At 40.9% G+C, this 25,244-nt stretch overlaps 1 protein-coding gene across 5 annotated transcripts in view; it reads right to left on the bottom strand.

The window, feature by feature from the left end:
- The window catches only part of MAPK10 (mitogen-activated protein kinase 10), a 161,778-nt gene that overhangs the window by 74,091 nt on the left and 62,443 nt on the right, over nt 1-25,244 (bottom strand). For 3 of the 5 annotated variants that reach the window (XM_040420464.1, XM_040420461.1, XM_040420462.1), the window contains exons 6-7: nt 22,324-22,489; nt 12,457-12,528 (exon numbers count right to left, since the gene is read on the bottom strand). In XM_040420464.1, the coding sequence (XP_040276398.1) occupies nt 12,457-12,528; nt 22,324-22,489 (238 nt within the window). The remainder of the gene's footprint in view (nt 1-12,456; nt 12,529-22,323; nt 22,490-25,244) is intronic. The other 2 variants (XM_040420463.1, XM_040420465.1) reach the window with 1 other exon arrangement.

Below are 25,244 nucleotides of genomic sequence, written 5' to 3'. Positions count from 1 at the left end.
CTTTTTCTGTAACTCCTTTAAATAAAGGGAAGCACTCCTCTCTGCCTTCGTGTGGTAATGGTGGGGGTATAGGTAGAGGAACAAGGTCCCCTCGTCTTTTGATCATTGAGAGTCAGAAATGATATTCATCATCAACCCTTCATGTCCATTATTATGAGCACAATAAATCTACTTGTAAGAGCGGCTGCTGTGCGCTGCTGTTCCCCTGCTTACCGCCGTGGTCCCGGGCACCGTGTTCAGCGGTGATCTGCTGCCAGTGTTTCCGTTCAGCCCTGGCCACAGCATGCTTGCTGCTTGTTTCCTGCAGCATTTCCTTAAGGGCCGGCACGCATCACTTCCTGTGCTTTATGGGTTGGATCATGTGACCTAGCTGAGCAATCCTAGTCCTTCTGCACATATATAAGTGGCTCAGCCCCCTTCCAAGATGCACCAGTGTCAAGGTCCTTGTGTCTTGTTAAGGTTCCTGATAGCTGCTTGTATACACATATATAGTAATGCCAAGAATGGCCTAGACCTATCTTGACCCAGGTTTAAAGTGTGTATTAAAACTTCACTTTTAATTCGACGTAGTGATAAAATGGCTGTGAGCCAAAACAAACAATTAAAAACACTTTGCTTCCCCCCCAAAGAGTTGACGACTTAGGGCACATCTCCCTCACCCTGGCAGCAACTATCTCCTATTCACCACAACAATATCTGCAGAGCTTGAATATAGGGGGACAATGTGTGGATGGACTAATGTAAGCAAACTACCTGTAGATACCTGCAAAAACTGATTTAGATATAATGTCACTAAATTTGATATCCTTCACCCACTGGTGCCAAATATGACTGTGGTTATCCCACCATGCCAACCACTAGCTGTCATCTATGTTTATTTGCTCACTAAACTGAAAACTAACCATAAATATGTATTCCAACTAAGATTGCCTCCCTAAACGGTCTATAAAAATGAGGGAAAGGTGAATCCTTCATTGAGTCCCTTTGGATGGAGACTATCCAAACGGTATATCCATTTAGTTTCTTCTTGTAAGAGGAGTGCATCCAGATCACCCCTCCTTATTCCCAGCTTCTTTTTGCAGATCCCCAAAAAGGTCAGGCATTTGGGGTCTCCCCCATGGTGAAATCTAACATGTTTAGAAATTGTGGTATCCGCCTTTGAATTAATGCTGCTAATATGTTGGCAGATACATCGCCTGAACTCTTGTGAGGTCTTGCCCACATAGATCTTATAACAGGGACATTGTGCAATATATATGATACCCTTAGTTTTGCAATTGATAAACTATCTAATCTGATATTCCTTTTGGTCCACAGGGTTGACAAATGTCCTAGATTTTTTGATGAACGGACAAAAAACACAGTCTCCACAGGGAAAGGTGCCAACAGTCCCCGACCTCAACCAAGTCACCTTTGGAGGTTCTGACCGAAAGAGACTATGGACCAAAATGTCCTTGAGATTTTTTCCCCTTCGGTAAGTGATACTGGGATGTTCAGTTATAACCGCTCTAACATCGTTGTCAGCCCTCAACACATGCCAGTGCTTTTTTAAGATCTGAAAAATCTGTTGATTTTGAGCATCAAAGGTACCGATACATCTGATGACCTGTGTGGGGGGAACACGGTTCCGTAGTCAGCAAGTCCTCACGCCTCACACCCTTTGCGTGCGCAAAGGCCCTATGTATGACCTTTTTGAGATATCCTCTAGCTCTAAACTTATTATACAGGTTATTACTTTCCTGTATAAAACTTGAATCCTCTGAGCAGTTCTTGAGCACCCTACTATATTGGCCTATAGGTATCCCCTTTTTTAGGGGGTGTGGGTGGTATTCCAAAGCAACAGATTAATAGTTGCTGTAGGTTTTAGGTATATCTCAGTGAGGATGTGGCCATCAGGGTCCAAAGTAAGTCTGATATTCAAAAAAGTGAGAGTGTTGTTGTTTGCGCGCGCAAAGGGTGTGAGGCGTGAGGACTTGCTGACTACGGAACCGGCCGTCCCCCCCCCCACACAGGTCATCAGATGTATCGGTACCTTTGATGCTCAAAATCAACATATTTTTCAGATCTTAAAAAAGCACTGGCATGTGTTGAGGGCTGACAACGATCTTAGAGCGGTTACAACTGAACATCCCAGTATCACTTACCGGAGGGGAAAAAATCTCAAGGACATTTTGGTCCATAGTCTCTTTCGGTCAGAACCTCCAAAGGTGACTAGGTTGAGGTCGGGGACTGTTGGCACCTTTCCCTGTGGAGACTGTGTTTTTCGTCCATCAAAAAATCTAGGACATTTGTCAACCCTGTGGACCAAAAGGAATATCAGATTAGACAGTTTATCAATTGCAGAACTAAGGGTATCATATATATTGCACAATGTCCCTGTCATAAGATCTATGTGGGCAAGACCTCACAAGAGTTCAGGCGATGTATCTGCCAGCATATTAGCAGCATTAATACAAAGGCGGATACCACAATTTCTAAACATGTTAGATTTCACCATGGGGGAGACCCCAAATGCCTGACCTTTTTGGGGATCTTCAAAAAGACGCTGGGGGTAAGGAGGGGTGATCTGGATGCATACTGTGGCAGTCAATACTAGAATGCATTTTTATATATTTGGCACCAGTGGGTGAAGGATATCAAATTTCCCCCTTTCTTTTTTTTCTCCATTAGTGACATTATATCTATCCCTTACCAAAGTGTCAGCGCATCTATCTGATAGCACAGGCCATGCGCACAGGCCATCTCATATCGTTATTATATTCTAAGTGGGCATGCATGGGCAGCAGAGCACTTTTTTTTTTTTTTTTGTTTACCAAGTGCTCACGCATCGGCTGCCAGCGCAGGACATGCGCACCGGGCATGTCTTGATTTCCCTTACTTTTTAGTTAGTGCACATGGGTAAAGGCACTCAGTGTCTGGGCTACTAGAGACTGAGTGCTCACGCACCCGCCGCTTGCGCAGGACATGCGCTTTGGAAAGCATCATCTCGCTGATTTTCAAAGTTGTCATAAGGAGACCTCCCCTGCCCTGCTTTCATTTGTCAACAACAAAATAGGAAGGGCAGCTATACCAAATCTCTTGTGCTCTCATTTGTCACTTAGTGTAGCTTGCTTAACAGCAATTGGCTACCACACAAATCAATCACAGAATTGCAGCATATATACCCCCATCATGTCTGTTGTCTTCAATTCTGCCCAAACCCCTGAAGAAGCCAGTGATCTGGTGAAACATTTTGTTGCTTATAAGAAGTCCTTGTGTAGGACATTTCATTTAATATAGCAAGGTTTTTTGAGTTAGGTGGAGCGCTTAGCAGCTTGTGTGCAGTGTGTGAATGCGTCTTGACAGCTACTGACGTAGTGTCAGACAAGTGTCCTGTGCTGTGAACGTTTGTGTGTAGGAGCACAGTTACCTATTCCATTTAATCCATTTTTGCAGGCATCTACAGGTAGTTTGCTTACATTAGTCCATCCACACATTGCCCCCCTATGTTTAAGCTCTGCAGATATTGTTGGTTGCACATCTCCCTCACCCTGGCAGCAACCAAGTCGTCAACTCTTTGGGGTGGAAACAAAGTGTTTTAATTGTTTGTTATGGCTCACAGCCGTTATATCATTATGTCGAATTAAAAGTGAAGTTTTAATACACACTTTATACCTGGGTCAAGATAGGTCTAGGCCATTCTTGGCATTAACATATAGGTGTATACAAATACCTTTACCCAGGTTACCCCCCTTCTTGTAAATGATATCTGCTTGTGTTTCTGGACTCTGCTACCTGTTTGATCCCTGCCTGCTTGCCTTGACTCTCCTGGTGCCCACCCGGATTGCCTAACCTGTACCTGTGCCGCCTGCCCTGACCTGTTGCCTGTATGACTTCGCCTCTGCCTCATTCTTCGGTCATGAACTGTTGCTCCTAGTTACGACTCAGCCTGCTGACAACGCCTGGTACCTCGCTCAGGTACCTTCTGGTCCGCCCGGACCAGCTGCCTTGTGTGCCAATCCTCCTCAAGAGGTAGCGACCTGGTGTTCCCCTCGGGAAAGTCTATCCCCACCATCAGGGGTACTGTGAAGATCGAGGGGTTCAATTAGACAACGCCCTTAGAGCAGGTAGAACACGTGGCACAGTGGGTTCACACCCGCTGGTTCATGACACTAGTCATACAACCATAAACATTTTTAAAAAATTCCTAACACAACTGAAAGGTAAATGTTCAGCTTATTTTGCATCAACCTTATAGTCTGATATAGCCTTAAAGGGGTTTACAGGTTTTACAGTAGTTTAATGATGATCCATAGCTTAGGGAAGGCCACCATTGTGTGAATAGTGAAGGCTCTCATTTTTGAGACCTCATCAATCAGTGGGTACTCATGTCGAATCCAAATGTGTGCAGCTTTGTCTGGTACTGAAGCTCAGCTGTAAGTGGATGGCACTGAGCTATGGCTGAACTGCAGTACAAGAGACAAATATGAGAGAATTTCTATCTCAGCACTGCAGTGAAGTTGTTGGTATACCAATGCCCCTCTGTCATACTGTGAGTGTGGCAAAAATGAGACTACCAATGTTTATACATTGATGATCTATGCTAGAAAAAGCCTTACCAATCTTAAAGGGAACCTGTCACCGGGATTTTGTGTATAGAGCTGAGGACATGGGTCGCTAGATGGCCGCTAGCACATCCGCAACACCCAGCCCCCATAGCTCTGTGTGCTTTTATTGTGTAAAAAAAAAAACATTTGATACATATGCAAATTAACCTGAGATGAGTCCTGTCCCTGACACCTCTCACGTACAGGACTCATCTCAGGTTAATTTGCATATGTATCAAATCAGTTTTTTTACACAATAAAAGCACACAGAGCTATGGAGACTAGGGTATTGCGGATGTGCTAGTGGCCATCTAGCAACCCATGTCCTCAGCTCTATACACAAAATCCCAGTGACAGGTTCCCTTTAAATAAATAAAAAAAATTATCATTGTGCAAAATTGTACTTAACCAAAAACATGGCAAATAGAAACTTGTCCGCAACTCTGAAGACTAAGAAAATATAAGATAATTACAGACATATGCAATATTCTTAGACAGGTCATCTGGGGGGAAGGGGGGTTATTAGAAAAAAAACCCATAAAAAATAAACTTGTTAAATTAATCTTTTATCACATGTAGGATATGAACAAAAATACTTTAAATAACATTTTATGTTCCAGATAGAAATGTATGAGCCATGTGGATTTTATAATACTTAAATGTAATCTATTTGTTCGGTATATTGTAATGCAGTGTAAAACTAGTGAATTATCAGTATAGATTAGGAGTTATAAAACACAACCAATTTTACCTGTAGGCAAATGTGTAAATACAGTATTCATCACCCTATACAGTATATTCGAGTCACAGAACAATATATTCAGCATTACTTTAGAACCCCTTTCCTTACCCGCTAAGATTAAATCTCCTCATAAGTCACATGAATCATAGTTTTGTTTGGAAGCCATTTTATTAGACCTTGAATAAAACTTTGCACAAGCAATGAGTGGGGTTGATGATAAAGTTCTACTCTCTTTCACAAATCAACAAAATGGAATTGAAGCTGGAGGGAGAAACTAATGGGAAATCATCTGTCTGTGTAACTGTCATTTTGGTTTATCTTTGATATTGTGTAGGGGCAGGGATGTTAAGCATTTTTGTAATATACTTTATTAGGTAAATGTGTTTCTTTTTACTAGAAAATAGCATGTAAAGAGCCTCCTTACAACATTCTGAGTATTGCTAATGAGGGTTTATTTTCAGAGTCTACGGTATGCTGAAGACAACTATGTTGAACATACAGAAGTGGGCTTTTCAGCCTGCCTCTTATCTCCCTAACCCAGCCCCTGGCTATATGTAGCCTGCTTGTGCCTGTGCCTATCTGACTTGCTGCCGGCGCTGATCCTTTATCTCTATTCCTGCTCTTCTCTGTTAGTTAGTAAGTTCAGGGAAGAGAGAGGAGAACAGGATTACCAGTGCTTAGTACTAACAGTAAGTGTAATATGATCCAGTATAAAAACTGAAAACTGTCATACAAAAGTCTAATATTTTGCAGCAAACTGTATGACTTTTTGGCTTTCTCCACCGCCTTTGCCATTGTTACAAAAAGTAGGCGTGGTGCGGGTGGGAGGAGGCAGGTGGGACCTCCAGAGTCTGACTTATTTAAGATTTGCACCAAAAACGAATGCACTTTACACCTGAAATATACGCCAGCACCTTTAATTTCCTGGCATGTGAAATTACCAAAAATGTGGCAGAATTCCAGTGTATCATATATGCCAACAGGGTTTGTTATTAAGACTGAAGTAGGAAACGCCAGTCTTAATAAATTCCAGTATGCATACACGGTCAAGTTACAACACTATCCTGATATGTTCTGACTAATTAGTTCCAAAATCTATCAATATCAAATTAATTGAATTAATTTAAACTAAACTTTGTATAATGCTAGCTCTGCCACCAGTAGGGATACCATTAATGAAATTTTACTGCTGCTGTTTCAGTGCTATCTACCTGAGTGATACATGACCTTGCTTCTTTCTGGTCCTCGTTCTTATCATAACTTTCATGCTTTGATATATTTGATGCTGCCAATGTCTGTCATCTGACTAACCCTCTGCAAGTGGATTAAAAATGATGTGTTTCTCCAGAGATAACGATGGTGACACCTGACTCATCTGGTCTATGGTAAAAAGTGAATAGCACAATATAATGGGTTGTTTCCTTGAATGCCTATTCCAAACCAGAGTTTTATTATAACTTTCCAGTTATCCAGTACCTGCATGCTTTTTACTGTGTAGTACCAAATGGCCGTTGTCTTTATGAAACATGATGACTGAAGTTTTTTCTCTACATTTTCTGACCACCTGAATGTTGGAGCCTACAGATTTCTCATGGAGGCCCACAGTGTAAGCACAGATCTGTATTCATGGTGACTTGCTCTGACTTGGTGGCAATCAAGCTAATGTTATTGATCTACTTCATTTCTGGAATTACATTTCTGCAAAGAAGTGGATTTTTATTAATGAGCAGGAGTCTCTCTCGGGATATTGTTTGCTGTCAGAATCTTCCATTTACGAAGTCCTGCTTAACAAATAAAGCTCTGAATATTATATATATATCTGCAAAATCAATTTGCTACAGCACTGGATGACTGCTGAGACATTACACGTTGGAATCAATAAAAGAGGCAGACTTTGCTTTTGCTGGGCTCTGATTGTCACACTGTTATTCATATTTTAAAAAGAGGATGAACATAAAACGTAGTATGGAGATATGGGAGCACGGTGGGGGTTCATAATTTCCAGTCCTGCGTTGCTAGTGGCGGTTTAAATGTTAGGGTTCAACATTTACTTATTCAATATTTTACTTACTACAGTAAAAAATGGGTCATACAGGTTCCCTTGAAAACCACACAATGAAATTGTACTGTATATGCAGGGGAAATAAGTCAATGACCTGGATGATGGGTGTGATGCATTTCCCTGCAATAGAGCTATACTGTATTTATAAAGCAAGGGCAAAAGACCATAATGTATCCTCCATCGAAAAAAAGACTACCTGCTAAATGGGATGCTATACATATAGCTATACATACAGCTGGTCAGCGATTATTAATCACACTAATCTCCAGATATCATAGCTTGAGATGGGGAAAGGTTTCTTGCCATGTTGCTGTCCATTCTGTATAGGAATCACATATTGCAGTTTTGGTGTCCCTTTTGAACTCATATACTTAACTGTAGGTTCACACCTTCATTTAACTAATCTTGCTGGCTGTTCTGGCGCCAGCCAGAGTTCACAGGATCCAGCCTAGCCCGATACTGCCATTCACCGCCTGTGCCCATTGCTCATATAATGGGATCCGGCCGCTTTCCGCCATAAGTGCCGGTTTTCGGCCAGACAAAAACTGTTGCATGCATGTTCCTTGCCAGAAAAGCCTGCCCGATCAGTTAAATGGAGGTGTGAACCTACTCTTAGCCAAAACTAGGACTGGAGCTAAAAATCAGGATAAGAATACATCTTTCTTTCATATTTCTCATTTTAACTTTTTACCTGGTCTTCCCCAAACAAACCAATTATCCACTGTACCAAACATACATTGTGTGAATGAGGCACATTGTTATGCCAGCATGACTGACTCTCTAATTGCTAAAGATTCACTGTCTTGCTACTACACCTTTTCAGTGAGGTTTTTGGGCAGAAAATATCTAACAACCAGAATTGCCACTGAACTGTAAAGAGAAAAGGACTAAGGGGGAGCTCACATCTGCGTTGGAGGCTCCATTCGCAGCCTCCACTGCAGCGCTCATTGTGTCATGGCCTCTTCAAGAAGCTGATGGGTGGGGGTCCCAGGAGTCAGACCCCCACTGATCAGATATTGATGACCTATCCTGAGAATAGGCCATCGATGCCAAAAGCCCTTCTAGGGAACATATGCATAGATCTGAAAACTAGCCAGATGTTTCACTATTGGGAAATGTTACAAAAAGATCTACATAAAAGGAAGTTTACTGTCCAGTTATTGCCTAAATACCATACTAAAGCCCAAATTCCTGCTGCTCCTCTGCTGAGTGCATTTAGTTAACACATTTGAAATTTCTTTCCGACTGTGGGGCAACTTGTGTTGTTAGAAATATTATTATTATTATTATTATTTATTATTAAAGCGCCATTCATTCCATAGCGCTGTATATATGAAAAGGGGTATACATACATAATACAGACAATTGCACTAATCATAAACAAGACGAGTTACAAACTGGTACAGAAGGAGAGAGGGCCCTATATAGTATACATGTATACATGTGTGTCTATAATAGAAATACTAATATACAAATACACATTGTACAACTAATATTACAATATTAGAAACGAGTCTTTCAGCACTTTTGATTAAACTTCTGACAGCAGTAGGTGGGGGTTGGGGAGAACAGTACAAACATACCTTTTGTAGAGTATTGATTCTGCTCTTTAAATGCAGGGAAGGCGGAGCTCCACTGTGATGTGTTCTTAGCTCTCTGCATTGAGCTGCTTCAAAGCTCCTCCCCCTGCTCTGAGTGACAGCTGTCCAGCATCCAATCAGCAGACCACCACATCTGACACTCAGAGGAGAAGGGAGGGGCTATGAAGCAGCTCACAGTGAAGCCCCACCCTGGACACTTTCAGGAGCAGAATATGGCAGAATAGAAGTTAATATTTTTACTACTCCTGATAAAAACTCCACAAAAGGTGTTTTTGTACTCCTCCTCCTCCCCCTACCTAGTGCTGTCAGCAGTTTAGCATGAACAAAACTGCTGACAGATTCCATTTAAAAAAAATTGCTCTTGTAACTAAACTGGTCTCATTTTGCCTGTAGTCAAGGGTATATTGACAGGACTGAGAGAAATGGCAATTGTTCTGTACATAAGTGACCACCCTATTTTTACCATAATGCAAGATGTAATGACTCAACCATGTTAACTACCTGGCTAACTAGATATGCCTTAAATGTGGACTTCATGTGCATATCACAAGCATGATAATGGTTAAACTACAGCGTTGGAGTGAGAACACAATGTGAGAAATGGTTATACAATTGCACAGTGGAATTTAGAATCGAATGTGGTTGCTGAATAGAACTTATAAGTAAGCCAAGCTGCAAGCAACAAAGTGAAAAACAAGATGTAGCATCTGCGCAGTCATGATCTCCTCTATTGCTGATATGCGTTTGAATTTGATGGCAACTTGGAAAGCACATCATGTATAATAAAAAATTACATGTAATACCCATAAATAAGCAATGAACACATACACATACTCCAGATCCATATTACTTTTTTTCTCTTCGTGTTCTAATTATTTGCAGCTATCAACTATACATACCTTCCAACCTAGTGCTCTGTGATTGTGACTATTACACGAAAACTAATGATGCTAAGAATGATTGATATTCTGAGAAAAACAGTTATGCTTTCTCTGACCTGCTGAGGAAGAAAAAGTTAGAGAGTAGCACTGTCAATAATCTAAGAAACACTTAATACAGAAGGAGGCAAACTCTCCTTTGCACTTCCCGACAATTGCCAGGTAGTCAGTGGAGGTGACCACTGCATTTATATGCAGCGATCATCTCCACAGTATGGGGAGGAGCGATCTCTAATACCATCACTCATCTCCATACAGAGTCATTTGCCAGCAGCAGAATTATGTTTAGACGGCACAATCTGCAACAGGCAAACAATGATTTAGATATCCACATGAACTATACTATTTCACTCGTTCATCGGGTAATAAGCAATACCTTTACACCGGCAGATAATCGCTAACCAGTGTTCCTGTGAACGCTTGTTAGAGATTATCTTCCTGATGCTCAGGTGGTGTAAAGGGGCCTTAAAGGGTACAGCTAGATGGCGCAACTGGCTACGTGTGGCCAAACCATGCTCAACCGTGAATAGAGCCGAAGCTTGCAAGAAGGCCTGCTAATCATTCGAGACCCTTGGTTGTATCACTCAAGCCAAAGGAAGAGTAAGCATAATTTCTCATGTGGCAAATACAGTGCAGATTTTCTGCCATAGATTTAAATCCACGCCATGTCAATTTAGGCTGTGGCTATCCACTGTGTACTTCACCGTTTTCAATGCAGAGTGTGGAATCCACAGGGAACCTACACTAAAATACACAACAAATGCCTAGAGGAAAATCCACTATATACCCTAAGACAGTAAACCAGCATGAACATTTAGCCTTTTGTATATAATACAGGGAGCTATCAGGAATATTCCAGACTACACAACCAGACTTTTAGGCTAGAGCTACATGACAACATTTGTCGCAGTAATGTCACACATTTTTGTAATTATAGTCTATGGTGTTGCATTGTGACATGCTGCGACTGCGACACAACAGTCACAAAAAAATCCAACTTGGATGGATTTTTGTGCAACTGTCGAGTGACAAATGTCGTTGTGTAGCAGTATCGAGGATGTCCAAGCTACACTGTTACAGGCAGTGGTCCAGACTACACAAGCAGATTGCCCTTATAGGGGGAGGTAAAGGCTACACAGCTAGATTGCTATTATAGGAGGTGGTCCAGACTACACAACTAAATTACTGTTAAAGGTGGAGGCCCAAACTACACAATCAGGCTGCTGTTATAGGGGGTGGTCCAGACTACACAACCAGACTGCTGTTACAAGGGGAGGTCCAGGCTACTATTATAGGGGGAGGTCCAGACTACTATTATAGGGGGAGGTCCAGGCTACTATTATAGGGGGAGGTCCAGGCTACTATTATAGGGGGAGGTCCAGGCTACTGTTATTGGTGGAGGTCCAGGCTACTGTTATTGGTGGAGGTCCAGGCTACTGTTATAGGTGGAGGTCCAGGCTACTGTTATAGGTGGAGGTCCAGGCTACTGTTATAGGGGAGGTCCAGGCTACTGTTATAGGTGGAGGTCCTGGCTACTGTTATAGGTGAAGGTCCAGGCTACTGTTATAGGTGGAGGTCCAGGCTACTGTTATAGGTGGAGGTCCAGGCTACTGTTATAGGGTAGGTCCAGGCTACTGTTATAGGGGGAGGTCCAGGCTACTGTTATTGGTGGAGGTCCAGGCTACTGTTATTGGTGGAGGTCCAGGCTACTGTTATAGGTGGAGGTCCAGGCTACTGTTATAGGTGGAGGTCCAGGCTACTGTTATAGGTGGAGGTCCAGGCTACTGTTATAGGGGAGGTCCAGGCTACTGTTATAGGTGGAGGTCCTGGCTACTGTTATAGGTGAAGGTCCAGGCTACTGTTATAGGTGGAGGTCCAGGCTACTGTTATAGGTGGAGGTCCAGGCTACTGTTATAGGGTAGGTCCAGGCTACTGTTATAGGTGGAGGTCCAGGCTACTGTTCTCTGCATTCACAGTTATGAAAAAGTACAGGCAAAAGTGCAAAAATTTTCACTTGCTTGTTGGACTAAAATGTTTTCTATTTTCCGTCTCCTCTATTTATCAGACAAACTAGTACACAATTACACAAAAAAAGAAATAAAAAAGATCAAACATCCTTCAAGGTACCTATATAACTTGAACCTAAGATGAGATATTACATGCCAAGATTAGTAGGTCCTATGTTCTAAAACAAAGGATGACATTAGAAACTACAATACCCTGTAGTATATAGGCATACAAAGCTAATAACATGCAGTAGGGATCAGTACATGATGTTTTCATTGAGACACAATATTTGAAATGCTCATACACATAAAAATGTTACTTTTAATTCAATGATCATTCTACACCTGTATACTCATGGGTATGTAAAACAGAAAACGTTTTGCCTTATTAAATACAAAAAAAATACAGAGAAGAGTTAGTAACAACAGATATGATGGTTATTAATCAGACATGTAAGCTAAGTAAGTTGGAAGGTATGTTTCCATGAATACACTGAAGCTCCAGAACAGTACAAGGATACAGTCCCTTCCTGGAAAGAGGATCTTGTGGCGGACCATTTCTCCCATAATGCATCCCACAGACCATATATCCACTAGAAGTGTAGAAACAAGGCCGTTAAGATATGGTAAGAGGAAAAGGCAAGGTTAGCTAGGAAGGTAAGCTCCTGAAGCATGTGGAATAAGTGCAGATTGAAATGCATACAAATCCAGTTATCCCCACCCCCACAAATTTAAGAAAAAAGCTCAAATAAAATTAGGAGCCCCTATGAAAAGTGACACACAAGACTCGAGGCCTTCTGCCTCATGTGGTCAGTCAGGACCTCTCTCTCTGGATCAGAACAGAAGGATCATTTGCATTGGGCACCACAGAATACTACATTTTATTGAAGGGGAAATGAGGCTGCATAGCTGATTCAATCTAAGTGTAAAATGTTTTCCTAAATGTCTATATAGATTTTCATTATTCCAGCTCACAAATTTTAGAAATAAGCTGGTTACCCTGAGCCACCAACTATGATCAGCAAATATTTGTATTTAAAGAAGCTATATTTGCCTGAATAGGGCATTTCAAATAAATGATTATTGCATTATATTAAAAATCTTGTAAGCTTTTTATGTACTTTACATTTTCCTCACTAGTAGCGCCCCCTGCTTTTTATTCTTCTGGCCCCCCTTCTCATGCATTCACAGGTACCACTTGGAACCGAAACTGAGTTTGGTAAAAGGTTTTTAACAGTAGAAATTAATTTCTGAAGTTATTACCCCAAGTGTTGCGAGACTTTGCAAAGTAATAACTTCGGCTCATAGGAGCCGATACAATCTAAGTCTACTTTCACACTCGCGTTTTGTGCGGATCCGTTCAGATAATACAACCGTCTGCATCCGTTCAGAACGGATCGGTTTGTATTATGTCTTCTATAGCCAAGACGGATTAGTCTTGAACACCATTGAAAGTCAATGGAGGACGGATCAGTTTTCTATTGTGCCAGTGAAAACGGAACAGTCCCCATTGACTTACATTGTGTGCCAGGACGGATCCGTTTGGCTCAGTTTCATCAGACGGACACCAAATCAAAACTCTGCAGGCAACGTTTTGGTGTCCGTCTCCAAAGCGGAATGGAGACTGAACTGATGCAAACTGATGCATTCTGAGCGGATCCTTTTCCATTCAGAATGCATTAGAATGCAAACTGATCCGTTTTGGACCGCTTGTGAGAGCCCTGAACGGATCTCCCAAATGGAAAGCCAAAACGCGAGTGTGAAAGTAGACTAATACTGAGCGCTATGTACACTATTCTAACGAAGTTTTATGTGAAACGACTTCGGATGTTTCATCCGAAGTCGATTCGCTCATCCCTAATAGTGATCTCATAGAGAAGCAGGCGAAATGGTTCAGACACCTTTAGTGCATTCATTCTTACTTTTAACCCCTTAAATGGTCACTAACTTTTTACAAAACGTTGCATAAATCAGTGATCATAAGAGAATTTGTAATGTATGTTATGCAAAGATGTTTTACAGTTATGAGGTGTTTCTTCCCTACCAATCCCTTTTCTAATATGACTGTCCTTGAAAATGATGAAAAATACATCTTGGACAGCTGCTGCTCACTGAAGGATCAGATTATATCATCCCATACAAGTCTATGGAGAGGGGAAGGGGGAAGAATAAGCAGGAAATGAGTGTGACACACACTTCAGTACTTCTCTGTAATGTTCCCCATGATCCTGGGGTTGCTTCTGAGTGTGAGGAAGTTAGAAAGCAGATTGTCCGTTACTTTTTGTGTGTAGTGGATGGGAGCTAATCTCCAACTACCAGATCTGAGAGAACTGCAAACTAGAGTTACAGTATTCACAGGAGAAAACTGCTAATAAATACAAGATACAAGTCACATAATGCTGTACTATTAATGAATGCAAGGTTTGTTGAAACATTAGGTACATTGACATTTCTGATGGAGCCTCCGTTAGGGGCCTCCAGCACAGAATTTGTTAAAAACAGTGGAGGAAATAAAAGTTCTGGATGCAGCAACAGGCCTCTTTCACACTTGCGTTGTCCGGATCCGGCGTGTACTCCACTTGCCGGAATTACACTCCGGATCCGGAAAAACGCAAGTGTACTGAAAGCATTTGAAGACGGAACCGTCTTCCAAATGCTTTCAGTGTTACTATGGCACCCAGGACGCTATTAAAGTCCTGGTTGCCATAGTAGGAGCGGGGATCGGGGGAGCGGTATACTTACAGTCCGTGCGGCTCCCGGGGCGCTCCAGAATGACGTCAGAGTGCCCCATGCGCATGGATGACGTGATCCATGTGATCACATTATCCATGCGCGTGGGGCGCCCTGACGTCACTCTGGAGCGGCCTGGGAGCCGCACGGACGGTAAGTATGCTGCTCCCCGCTACACTTTACCATGGCTGCAAGGACTTTAGCGTCCCGGCAGCCATGGTAACCACTCTGAAAAAGCTAAATGTCGGCTCCGGCAGTGCGCCGAAACGACGTTTAGCTTAAGGCCGGATCCGGATCAATGCCTTTCAATGGGCATTAATTCCGGATCCGGCCTTGCGACAAGTGTTCCGGATTTTTGGCCGGAGCAAAAAGCGCAGCATGCTGCAGTATTTTCTCCGGCCAAAAAACGTTCCGTTCCGGAACTGAAGACATCCTGATGCATCCTGAACGTATTTCTCTCCATTCAGAATGCATTAGGATAATCCTGATCAGGATTCTTCCGGCATAGAGCCCCGACGACGGAACTCTATGCCGGAAGACAAGAACGCAGGTGTGAAAGAGCTTAAGTGAGCATAAACTGCTGTACAGGCACATGGCACGGCTCAGAAGGGAAGGAGCACCATTTGGCTCTTGAGGACTAATTTGGTGATTTATATAGCAAAGGGTAACAATTGTAAAAATAAAAAAACAAACCCCCAAGAAATGACCACATTTTAGAAACCACCCATCTGTCAAAATCTCAAAGACTGCATTGGTATTCTACTGCAGTCTATGGTACAAATGATCAGAAGAACACAGTTTCAAGTCCTCTAAAGTGACTAAAAATTACTGTAAAAAGTTTTTAAAAATACAAAAGACACAAATATATTCAAAATTCATATCACCCTTTCCTAGTTGAACATATATCAAAATAATTAAAAAAATATAATAATTGGTACCTAAAAATGTCAGAGCTGAATGCTGTTATGGGAAAAAAAATTGCCGATTTGTTGAATTTTATCACTTTACCCCCCTGCGCTCATTAGTGCAGGCGGACCAGGAAGCGACAAATGCAGCGCTCCCCGGGCTCTGTATTCACCATTTCCTGGTCCTCAGCAGTTCACTGTGCTGTGACTGCGCACAGCATGAGGACGTCGGCTCGCTGTGACCTCACGCTGTGCAGGTCACAGCACAGCACATGGAAGACTCAACTAGAAGAGTGTAGATGTGAGGAGAAGCGGCATTGTCCGGAGCAGGATAAGTAAGTTAATTGTTAATTGTTATTGTCTGCTCTGAGGTCTGCTTGGGGGGGTCATTCACATTGGGCTCTGATCTAATGTTTGATTGGGGGGGGTTATTTACATCGGGCAAAGATCTGAGGTCTGCTTGGGGGGTCATTCACATTGGGGGTCTGATCTGGGGGTCATATTCACATTGGGGGTCTGATCTGAGGTCTGCTTGGAAGTCATTTACATGGGAAGTCTGAATGGGGGGTTCTTATTCACATTGGGGCTGTGATCTGAGGGTTGATTGGGGGTCTGAGCTGAGGTCTGATAAACATTGGGGGTCTGAATGAGGTTCTAAGCTGAGGTCTGATGAAAAATTATTTTTTTCTTATTTTCCTCCTCTAAAACCTATTAAGCGTCTTATAAGGAAAAAATACAATATACTGCTTTAATGTTTTACTACATTTACACAATAAAATCAATATTAAAAATTTCTGAGTACTATACTTTTTTTCAACTTTTCTCTGGACAGAGCTGTGGGAGGGCTTATTTTTTGCAGGATGAGTTATCATTTTCATTTGGGGTACATGCAACTATTTAATAGCTTTTTATTTATTTTTTGACAGGCAGGATGAAGAAAAACACTGCAATTCCACCATTGTTTTCATTTTTTTTTTCAATATGCAGGAAAAAATTTCTTTATTCTGCTCGTCAATACGATTACAGAGATACCAATTTTTTTAATTTTCTGGCAATGGTGTAAAATGAGGGCTTGTTTTTTTTGTGTGATGAGTTGATATTTCATTGGTCTGTTCTGATATCAATTTACCTTTTATATAGCATACACTCAACAGGGTAATGTGATATTTTTGTATTGTAGGCCATTAAGGACAAGGTGATAGTATTTTTTTCAGGTTTTCAATAACAAAGGGCTTGATGAGGGGAAAAGGGTGATTTATTTATTTATTTTACTTTTTTACTTTAGTCCCATTAGGGGACACGGACGATCCACCAATCAGACCTTGCTTCTGACATGGCATTCCAGCTGCCAACAAAAGTATCAGATTTTGAAATCCAACAGCCTAATTAGACATGAGCAAACCTTCTTTCTCTCTCAAAATTCTACCCAAACGAATCTGAAGGAATTCTGATTCTACTGAATCAGAGTTTTTTTTCAATAATTCGGGTCAAGGTTCCATTATAAAGAATCAATTAGCTCATCTCTATGCCCAATCCTTTTCTCCACCAACAGATATAGGACCTCCCCATACACATTAGATTGTGAGCAGGTCCTGCTGAAAGTTTGGATGACAACAGTCTATGTACCTGGTGACTTAACTAGAGAGAAGCCTTCAACTTAGGCTACTTTCATACTAGCGTCGGGGCTCCGCTTGTGAGCTCCGTTTGAAGGGTCTCACAAGTGGCCCCGAACGCATCCGTCCAGCTACCAATGCATTCTGAGTGGATGCGGATCCGCTCAGAATGCATCAGTCTGGCAGCGTTCAGCCTCCGCTCCGCTCAGCAGGCGGACACCTGAACGCTGCTTGCAGCGTTCGGGTGTCCACCTGGCCGTGCGGAGGCAAACGGATCCGTCCAGACTTACAATGTAAGTCAATGGGGACGGATCCGTTTGAAGTTGACACAATATGGCTAAATTTTCAAACGGATCCGTCCCCCATTGACTTTCAATGTAAAGTCTGGACGGATCCGTCTGAACAACTTTCACACTTAGAATTTTTTCTAAACTATAATGCAGACGGATCCGTTCTGAACGGATCCAAACGTCTGCATTATAGGAGAGGATCCGTCTGTGCAGACACCAGACGGATCCTCTCTAAACGCTAGTGTGAAAGTAGCCTAAACCTACCATTCGCAACCAATGCTGTTGTAATGTCTTATAGCTGAACATCAATTCAGTATTCTAATTATCAAGCAAGAGTTAACGTTTGCTAACTGGAAAATGTTGATTGTAGTTGGTGACACACTTTCCACACCTCCCATTAACACCTCTATAAATACTGCTCAAATAACCTGGGCGATTATATAAAAGTACTTAAAGGGGTTGTCTCATCATGGACAATGGGTGCATATTGCTAGGATATTGTCTTATAGGCGCAGGTCCCCCACTGGGACCTGCACCTATATCGAGAACGGAGCCCCGCAAGGTGGTGGCTGGAGGACTCCGGTCCAGCCACCACCAAGCCGGCTCCCCATAGAAGTGAACGGGAGCGTACCGCGCATGCACGGCCCCCGCTCTCATTCATTTCTATGGGGGCAACGGAAATAGCCGAGCCAGCGCTCAGCTATTTTCGCCGGCCCCATAGAAAATGAATGGAGGGCGGCTGCGCATGCGCAGTGAGCCCTCCTTCACTTGCAGGGCTCCGTTCTCGATATAGGTGCGAACCTATATAGGACCCGCACCTATAAGACAATGGGGTCAAATCCTAGCGATATGCGCCCAATGTCCATAATGAGACAACCCCTTTAAAGTGGTTTTCCGGGATTTTAATATTGATGATCTGTGTGTATAGGAATGAACAGTCCCACAGAAGTGAACGGGGTTAACTTCTTGGCAGTGTCTGCTAGCTTTCTGGCACCCATGAAATTTGACAACTCTTATAGGTCTGGAAGGTCTCCCCCTTTTTTCCATGACATTCCAGGAAAGTTGGCAGGTATGGACTAACACACAGGGAGATTAATGCTTGTGTCATTGTCCTTCCACATATGTTAAGGGAGGAAGCCTAAGGGATAACTGGGGAAATGTCTTCAAAGCTATAATTTATGCAACAATTAGGGATGGAAAAGTATGGCCCAAATCAAAGTCAAGAACGGAATGGCAGATAGAAGAGCAGGAGAAGGAGTCATAGAAATATAGCTGATTAGCACATATCAGAGTTTAGGGATAAGTGGTCTCGGGCATAAAGGCCAACTGTACAAGTTTTGGTATAGTCCATAACGCAGGCGAGGAATTAGAAGTTGTGTACATAGAAAAGGATGTAGCAGCTTCGCATTTGGCACATAGGGGAGCTAAGGAAGGAGCTATCTGTCCATAACAATTTAATGTATGGCACAAGTTGGAGTTTTCAAAATGGCGCCTGCTTAGGATCAGCGATAATGTTGATCACGGATATTTAACCCCTCAAATACTGTGGTCAATTGCAATCACAGCATCTGAGCAGTCTTTCTTCAGGGGAGCTCATCTACTGGGGCTCAAACATCTCCTCCGTGCCGAGATGAAGGGAGTCGTTCAATTGCTATAGCAGCCTCATAGGCTGCAAAGTTAAATCATTGCAATTTATGGAAGAAATGATCACGTGTTCAAGGCCCCTAAGGGGAATGAAATAAAATAAAAAAAGTTTGAAAAAAATGAAAAAAATGAAATAAATGTTATAAAATTCACATTTAACCCCTACCCCATATTAAAAATTACCAATAAATTAAACATCATTAGGATCACCGCATCCCAAAATGCCTGTACTATTAAAATCTAAAAATATTCATTCCATATGAAGAACAGCATAACGGAAAAAAGGAAAATCAAAAAGGCCAATTCACCATTTTTCTTTGCTTTACCTCCCAAAATACTGAATAAAATGTGAACAAAAAGTCACACACACTGCAAAACTATGGATCGCCCCATAAGAAAAATAAACCCTCACAAGGCTCTGTAGGTGTAAATATAAAAAAGTTATAGGGTTTAGAATATGGCGATGCAAAGAAAAAAATCTTTTTTTTTTTCAAAGTTTTTATTTTGTTAAAACAGAAGAAAAATTATAAAAATGTGGTGTCGCTGTAATCATACTGACCCACAAATTGAAGTTAACAGGTCAGATTTTCAAAATGGAATGCCATTAAAACGTAACCCATAAAACTATGGCGGAATTGTGTGTTTTGTTTTTGTTTTTTATTGTACACCATTTGGATTTTTTTCCAGCTTCCCACTACATTGTCTTCAATATTAATTCATGCCCTTAGAAATTATTACTTGTCCTGCAAATAAAAAGGCCCCATATAGCTATCTGAACAGAAAAATATAAAACGTATGACTCTGGGAAGGCCAGGAGTAAAAAAACACTAAAATGAAAAAATGAAAAATCGCGGGGTCCTTAAGAGGTTAAGAAAGCTAGGGAAGGAGTAATCTGGTACATGAGAAATATGAGAGGGAGATATTTGGGTATATAAAGAAAGTTTAGGAATTAGTAGTTTGGCACAAAAGGGTGCTGACAAAGCAGTAGCCTTATGACAAGATGGATGGACGGGCAACAACACAGCAGTTAGAAATATGTGGCAAGAGAGATGACATGAATCCTAAGGTAGATTAGCAGCAAATTAGATATTACAACAATGCCTTGAGGCAGCAAAGCCAGTTTCATAAAACATAATGGCTAAACAACATGAATCATAATCAGCTTCGAAACTAAAGAAACCTCTGGATATCGAATATTGCAGTTTTGTTTTTTCTTGTGAGTCAGTTTTCATAAATGCTCCTAATTTACATAAAAAAAGCATATTATAACAGCAAAATAGCAACTTAAACAAAATCCATTTGTATAAACAAAAATGACCCATATTAGCAGATTGTAATTGTAAAGATGGGGATAAGGTAAGATCTACGAGGATGGAAATACTGAAGATGACAGTCAGAAAATAAGGCAATAAGCTTTAGTAACATGATGGATGGGAAAAGTTCTCAATAAAGACATGTCATTTTCTGAATTGAATTATAATGAATGTTATTAGACTAAAAAGAAGTGTGTTATAATGGAAAGACCAGAGCAATTTTCTATAAGATTACATTTTTATTTAGAATCCCATTATGGTGCTCGAAATATCTATGGCATGGTATTAAAAAAGGAGGCAACATAGATCTAAAACAAATATTAATAACTGATGTAAACTAAATTTCATGCTTATATATACACATCATCCTGTGTGTACACAGCATTGAAAAACAATGCAGTTAAATGTCACCAGTCCAATGACCAAGGGACCAGCATCAGATGCACTGAACTGCCATTTTAGCGTGTACATGTACATAAACTTTCTAACAATGTACAACAAGGTTTCTAAATTTCTATTGTGTCTATTGTTTCTATGTAGTCCTACTATTATACGTCTGAAAATGTTTATATCTAGAGCTGGTGTATGCTATCCATTTTAAACAAACCAGACCCTTTGTATCACCCTAGGTCTATACCTACGTCACTCTATATATGGGATTATCACACAAGAAACAGTATGGTCACGCTAAAGAAATGTAAAAATTTATTGATTTACTCAAAACCTAAAGTTAAAGAGCTGCAAATGTTATAAAATAACAAAAGAACCACCAATTGGCTCCTAAAAGGAGTCTGCCAGCTGGATTATAGGCTATTATGTGCAGTACTTTACATGAGTAGTACTGCTGAGAAGGCTAATTTCACACTTGCACTTATCATATCAGGTAGGCTTTATTGGCAGAGAATAGCCCGCCAGAGATCACCGGATTCCACCTACCTGGATACTGTCACTCTCTGCCACACCCCATTGACCAAAATGGGATCCGGCTAGTTTACAGCATAAGTGCTGGACAAAACCCGGCACTCAAGTGCTGAAACCCAGCACGCATGCCAGAAACCGGCTGGATCCCATCATAGTCAATGGGGTCCGGCGCTTAAGGCAGTATCTGGCTAGTCCTGTGTACTCAGGCATGCTCTTCTCTTCCTTAACAGTCTGCCATATCCGATAAACGCAAGTGTGAAACTAGCCTAAGGAGTCCGGATTGGTACTTTTTATTCTCATACTACCACTCATTACCCTGGTGTGCGCTGGCAAAGCTCTGCTAAATTACACTGTCCAGACTGCTGAGCAGTGCGCACATAATAGATATGTACTCCTGCACGCGAGCTCAGTAGTCCGTACAATGTATTTCAGCAGAGCTTTGCCAGGGGTTAGTGTGAACATAAAAAGTACTGATACAAATTCATATCTGCAGTACTACTCATGTAGTATTGCAGCTAATGGATAATAGTCCTTAATCGAGCTGAATTCATAGTGGGGCCCCATTCTTGAGATTGGTTGGAAAATAAGAGTAGGGACTGAAGAGGTGAATAGTGTTTTTTTTGTTATTTTTACATTTGCTTCATTTCTTTTTATAACAACCAGACAAACCGACTTCCCCTCATGCAGGCACAAGAACTTTATATCTCAGCTTCGTCGGCCAAAGGGTAGGTGACATGAGGGAAGTGGGATATTTGGGTAAATTTAGGTAGACGTAGGCTTTAATAACAAGTTCAACCTAAATCAAGGGCTCATTTTAATAAGTCAGATTAAGCTATTCTCATCACAGAATTTTGGTCTTTCCATCTCAATTTTACTTTCATAGACATTCACGTGAATTTAATGGACAAATAAATATGATAACATGAATATCACTATATAATAGCATTGGATTTATTTACAGATTGTGCCTACCGTTTTCCTTGTATCCCATTCCAAGAATGACTTCTGGCGCTCTGTAATAACGTGTTACTACATAGGGAGTCATCATGAAGCTAGTGCCCGCAGTCCTTGCTAAGCCAAAGTCAAGTATCTTCAATGTGCAATCTGACTTCACAACAATATTACTTGGTTTTAAGTCCTGCATTGGGAAAGTGAATGCATTTTGAAAAATAGGCAAAATGAGAAGAACATGTTCTACTTATGTTACATGCACAATTTTCCTGAACTGATAATCAATTTCCTTTTAGTCATATAAAAAATCTAATATTTAAACATACACTGGCATGCAAAAATTGTAGGCACCCCTGGTCAAAATTACTGTTACTGTGAACAGTTAAGGAAGTTGAAGATGAAATGATTTCCAAAAGGCATAAAGTTAAAGATGACACATTTATACTTAGGCAAAAACAATTTTTTATTTTCATCTTTAAAAATTTTTAAATAACAAAAAAGGATAAGGACCTGAAGCTAAACTTTGGGCACCCTGAATGGTTAGTACCTAGTAGAACCCCCTTTGGCAAGTTTCACAGCTCATAAACGCTTTTTGTAGCTAGCCAAGAGGCTTTCAGTCCTTGTTTGTGGAATTTTCATCCAATCTCCCTTCCAAAAATCTTCCAGTTCTGTGAGATTCCTGGGCCATCTTGCATGCACTGCTCTTTTGAGGTCTATCAACAGATTATCAATGATGTTCAGATCAGGGACTGTGAAGGCCATGGTAAAACCAGCCTGCACCTTTTGAGGTAGTCTACTGTGGATTTTCAGCTATGTTTAGGATCATTATTCATTTGTAGATGCTATCATCTTTACAACTTCAGCTTTTTTACAGTTGGTGTTATGTTTGCTTCCAGAATTTGCTGAGATTTCATAGAATTTCCACTATTTCCTCTATTCTATTAGATGCAACACAACCCCCAAAGCATATATGATCCGCCCCCAGGCTTAATGGTTGGAGAGGTGTTATTTTGATGAAATTTAGTGTCCATTTTTTTCTCCCAACATACCTTTGCTCATTATGGCCAAAGAGTTCTATTTTACCCTCACCTATCCACAGGATTTGTTTCCATAATGCATCAGGCTTGTTTAGATGTTCTTTTGCAAACTTCTGACTCAAATTTTGAGGTGAGGACAGAGGAGAAGTTTTCTTCTGATGACTTCCAGACCTTCTCTTGACCTCTACTCTTCCTGTTAACTGCCATTTCTTAATTACTTTTCAAACTGAGGAAATGACAACCTTAAAAACTCTTTGCTAGCTTCTTATAGCCTTCTCATGCTTTATGGGCCTCAACCATTTTCATTTTCAGAGTGTTAGGCAGCTGCTTAAAAGACTCTATGGCTGCAGTTTTTTGAGGCAAATTTAGAGGAGTCTGTGTACTTATAAGGCTTTAAAATTTGTATCACCTAGCCTTTACGAACAATGGTTGTGAACAAGACTTAACCCTAACATGCTATTTAAGGTCTGAGACCTCAGTCAAAGTTATCTGAGCATTCAAATCTCCTTGGGTTCCAACCAAAATAATATACTGATATAGATTAGAATTTTGAAAAGTGCTGGAGCAGTTTAATAGGTGAGGCAATGAGTCATGATATTCATGAGAACTCTCCCCGCTCACCTGTCATTGATTTACATATTTTTTTCTTACAGTAATAAGTAAATGAAGGCGGGGAGAGCTGGGATCCCATGAACATCAAAACTCATCAGGTCAGGCTGTATGTTCAATAAACCCCTTCAGGTTGCAGCCTAGTTTGGTACTGAAGGCTCAGTGATTTTATTTAAAAAAAAATTATGTCTGCATTTTTAAAGCCATAACTTTTATTTTTCCACCAAGATAGTGTATAAGGGCTTGTTTTATGTGGGGCAAGTTATATTTTCTAATGTCACCATTTTGTGGTACCATACATCAGGTGAATTGTATAAATTAAAAAAAAAAATAATTGCAGGCAGCAGTTTGAAAAACAATGTAATGTGGGACAGTACAATCATGGAGATACTAAATTTATATGGTTTTGGTTATGTTTACTAATTAAAATACTTATTTTTCTTATTCAGATTGCTTTGTGTCGCCAAATTATGACACCCATAACTTTATTTACTTTTCTGCCGAAAGTGCTGTCTGAGGGCTCAATTTTTTGCCGGGAAATCTATAGTTTTTATTGATACAATTTTGGGCGAGTTGACCCAAAAAAGCATTAGATTTTTATTTAATTCTCTTACAGCATTCCCCGTGTAGGTTAGAAATGGGTTATTTTAATAGATTGGGTCATTGCGGATGTTTAAATAATGAGAAAATGTTTCTTATTTCAGTGCTACAGACTAAAAAAAATAAACAGAAGCTATTGGCTCCTAAACTGAAAAATGTAGGAGCTAAATAAAAATTTTTGTTGCCAAATTGAAAATGTATATAATTATAATAAATAAAATAAAAAGACTTGGAGAACATGAGACACAGGTCACAGAAATGAGCCAGCACTACATATAGGAGAATACAGCACCACATACCCATTACATCCAGTGACACCTCCTGTCAAGTAGACCTTCTCTTTCTCCTTCTCCTCCATTTGACCCAGACCTCCATGACAAATTCTTTCAGCCGCATCTCGTCTCTACAGAGTTTGTTACAGACACGTTAGAATTTAAAAATTTTCTATCAACCCCCCCCCATCCTGGTGTCCCAACAATGTCATCCTGCTGCCATTCCCAATACTGTGCCCGTGGTGCTCCCCAATGTCCCAGGTACTATACTGCTGAAAAAATAGTGACCCCACTAGAAATAATGTCCCTATAGTGTCTACAGCAATTATAAATGCCACCTAGAGTGCCCCCAGTAATAATAATAAAACCTTATATTAATCTCCCCCACACTGCCCTCACATAGTAATTTCCCCCCACACTGCCC

Source organism: Bufo bufo, chromosome 2 (assembly GCF_905171765.1).
Source record: "Bufo bufo chromosome 2, aBufBuf1.1, whole genome shotgun sequence".
Lineage (NCBI taxonomy): Eukaryota > Metazoa > Chordata > Amphibia > Anura > Bufonidae > Bufo > Bufo bufo.
Note: the sequence above shows the minus strand (reverse complement) of the source record. Positions and strands in the feature narration are given on the sequence as shown.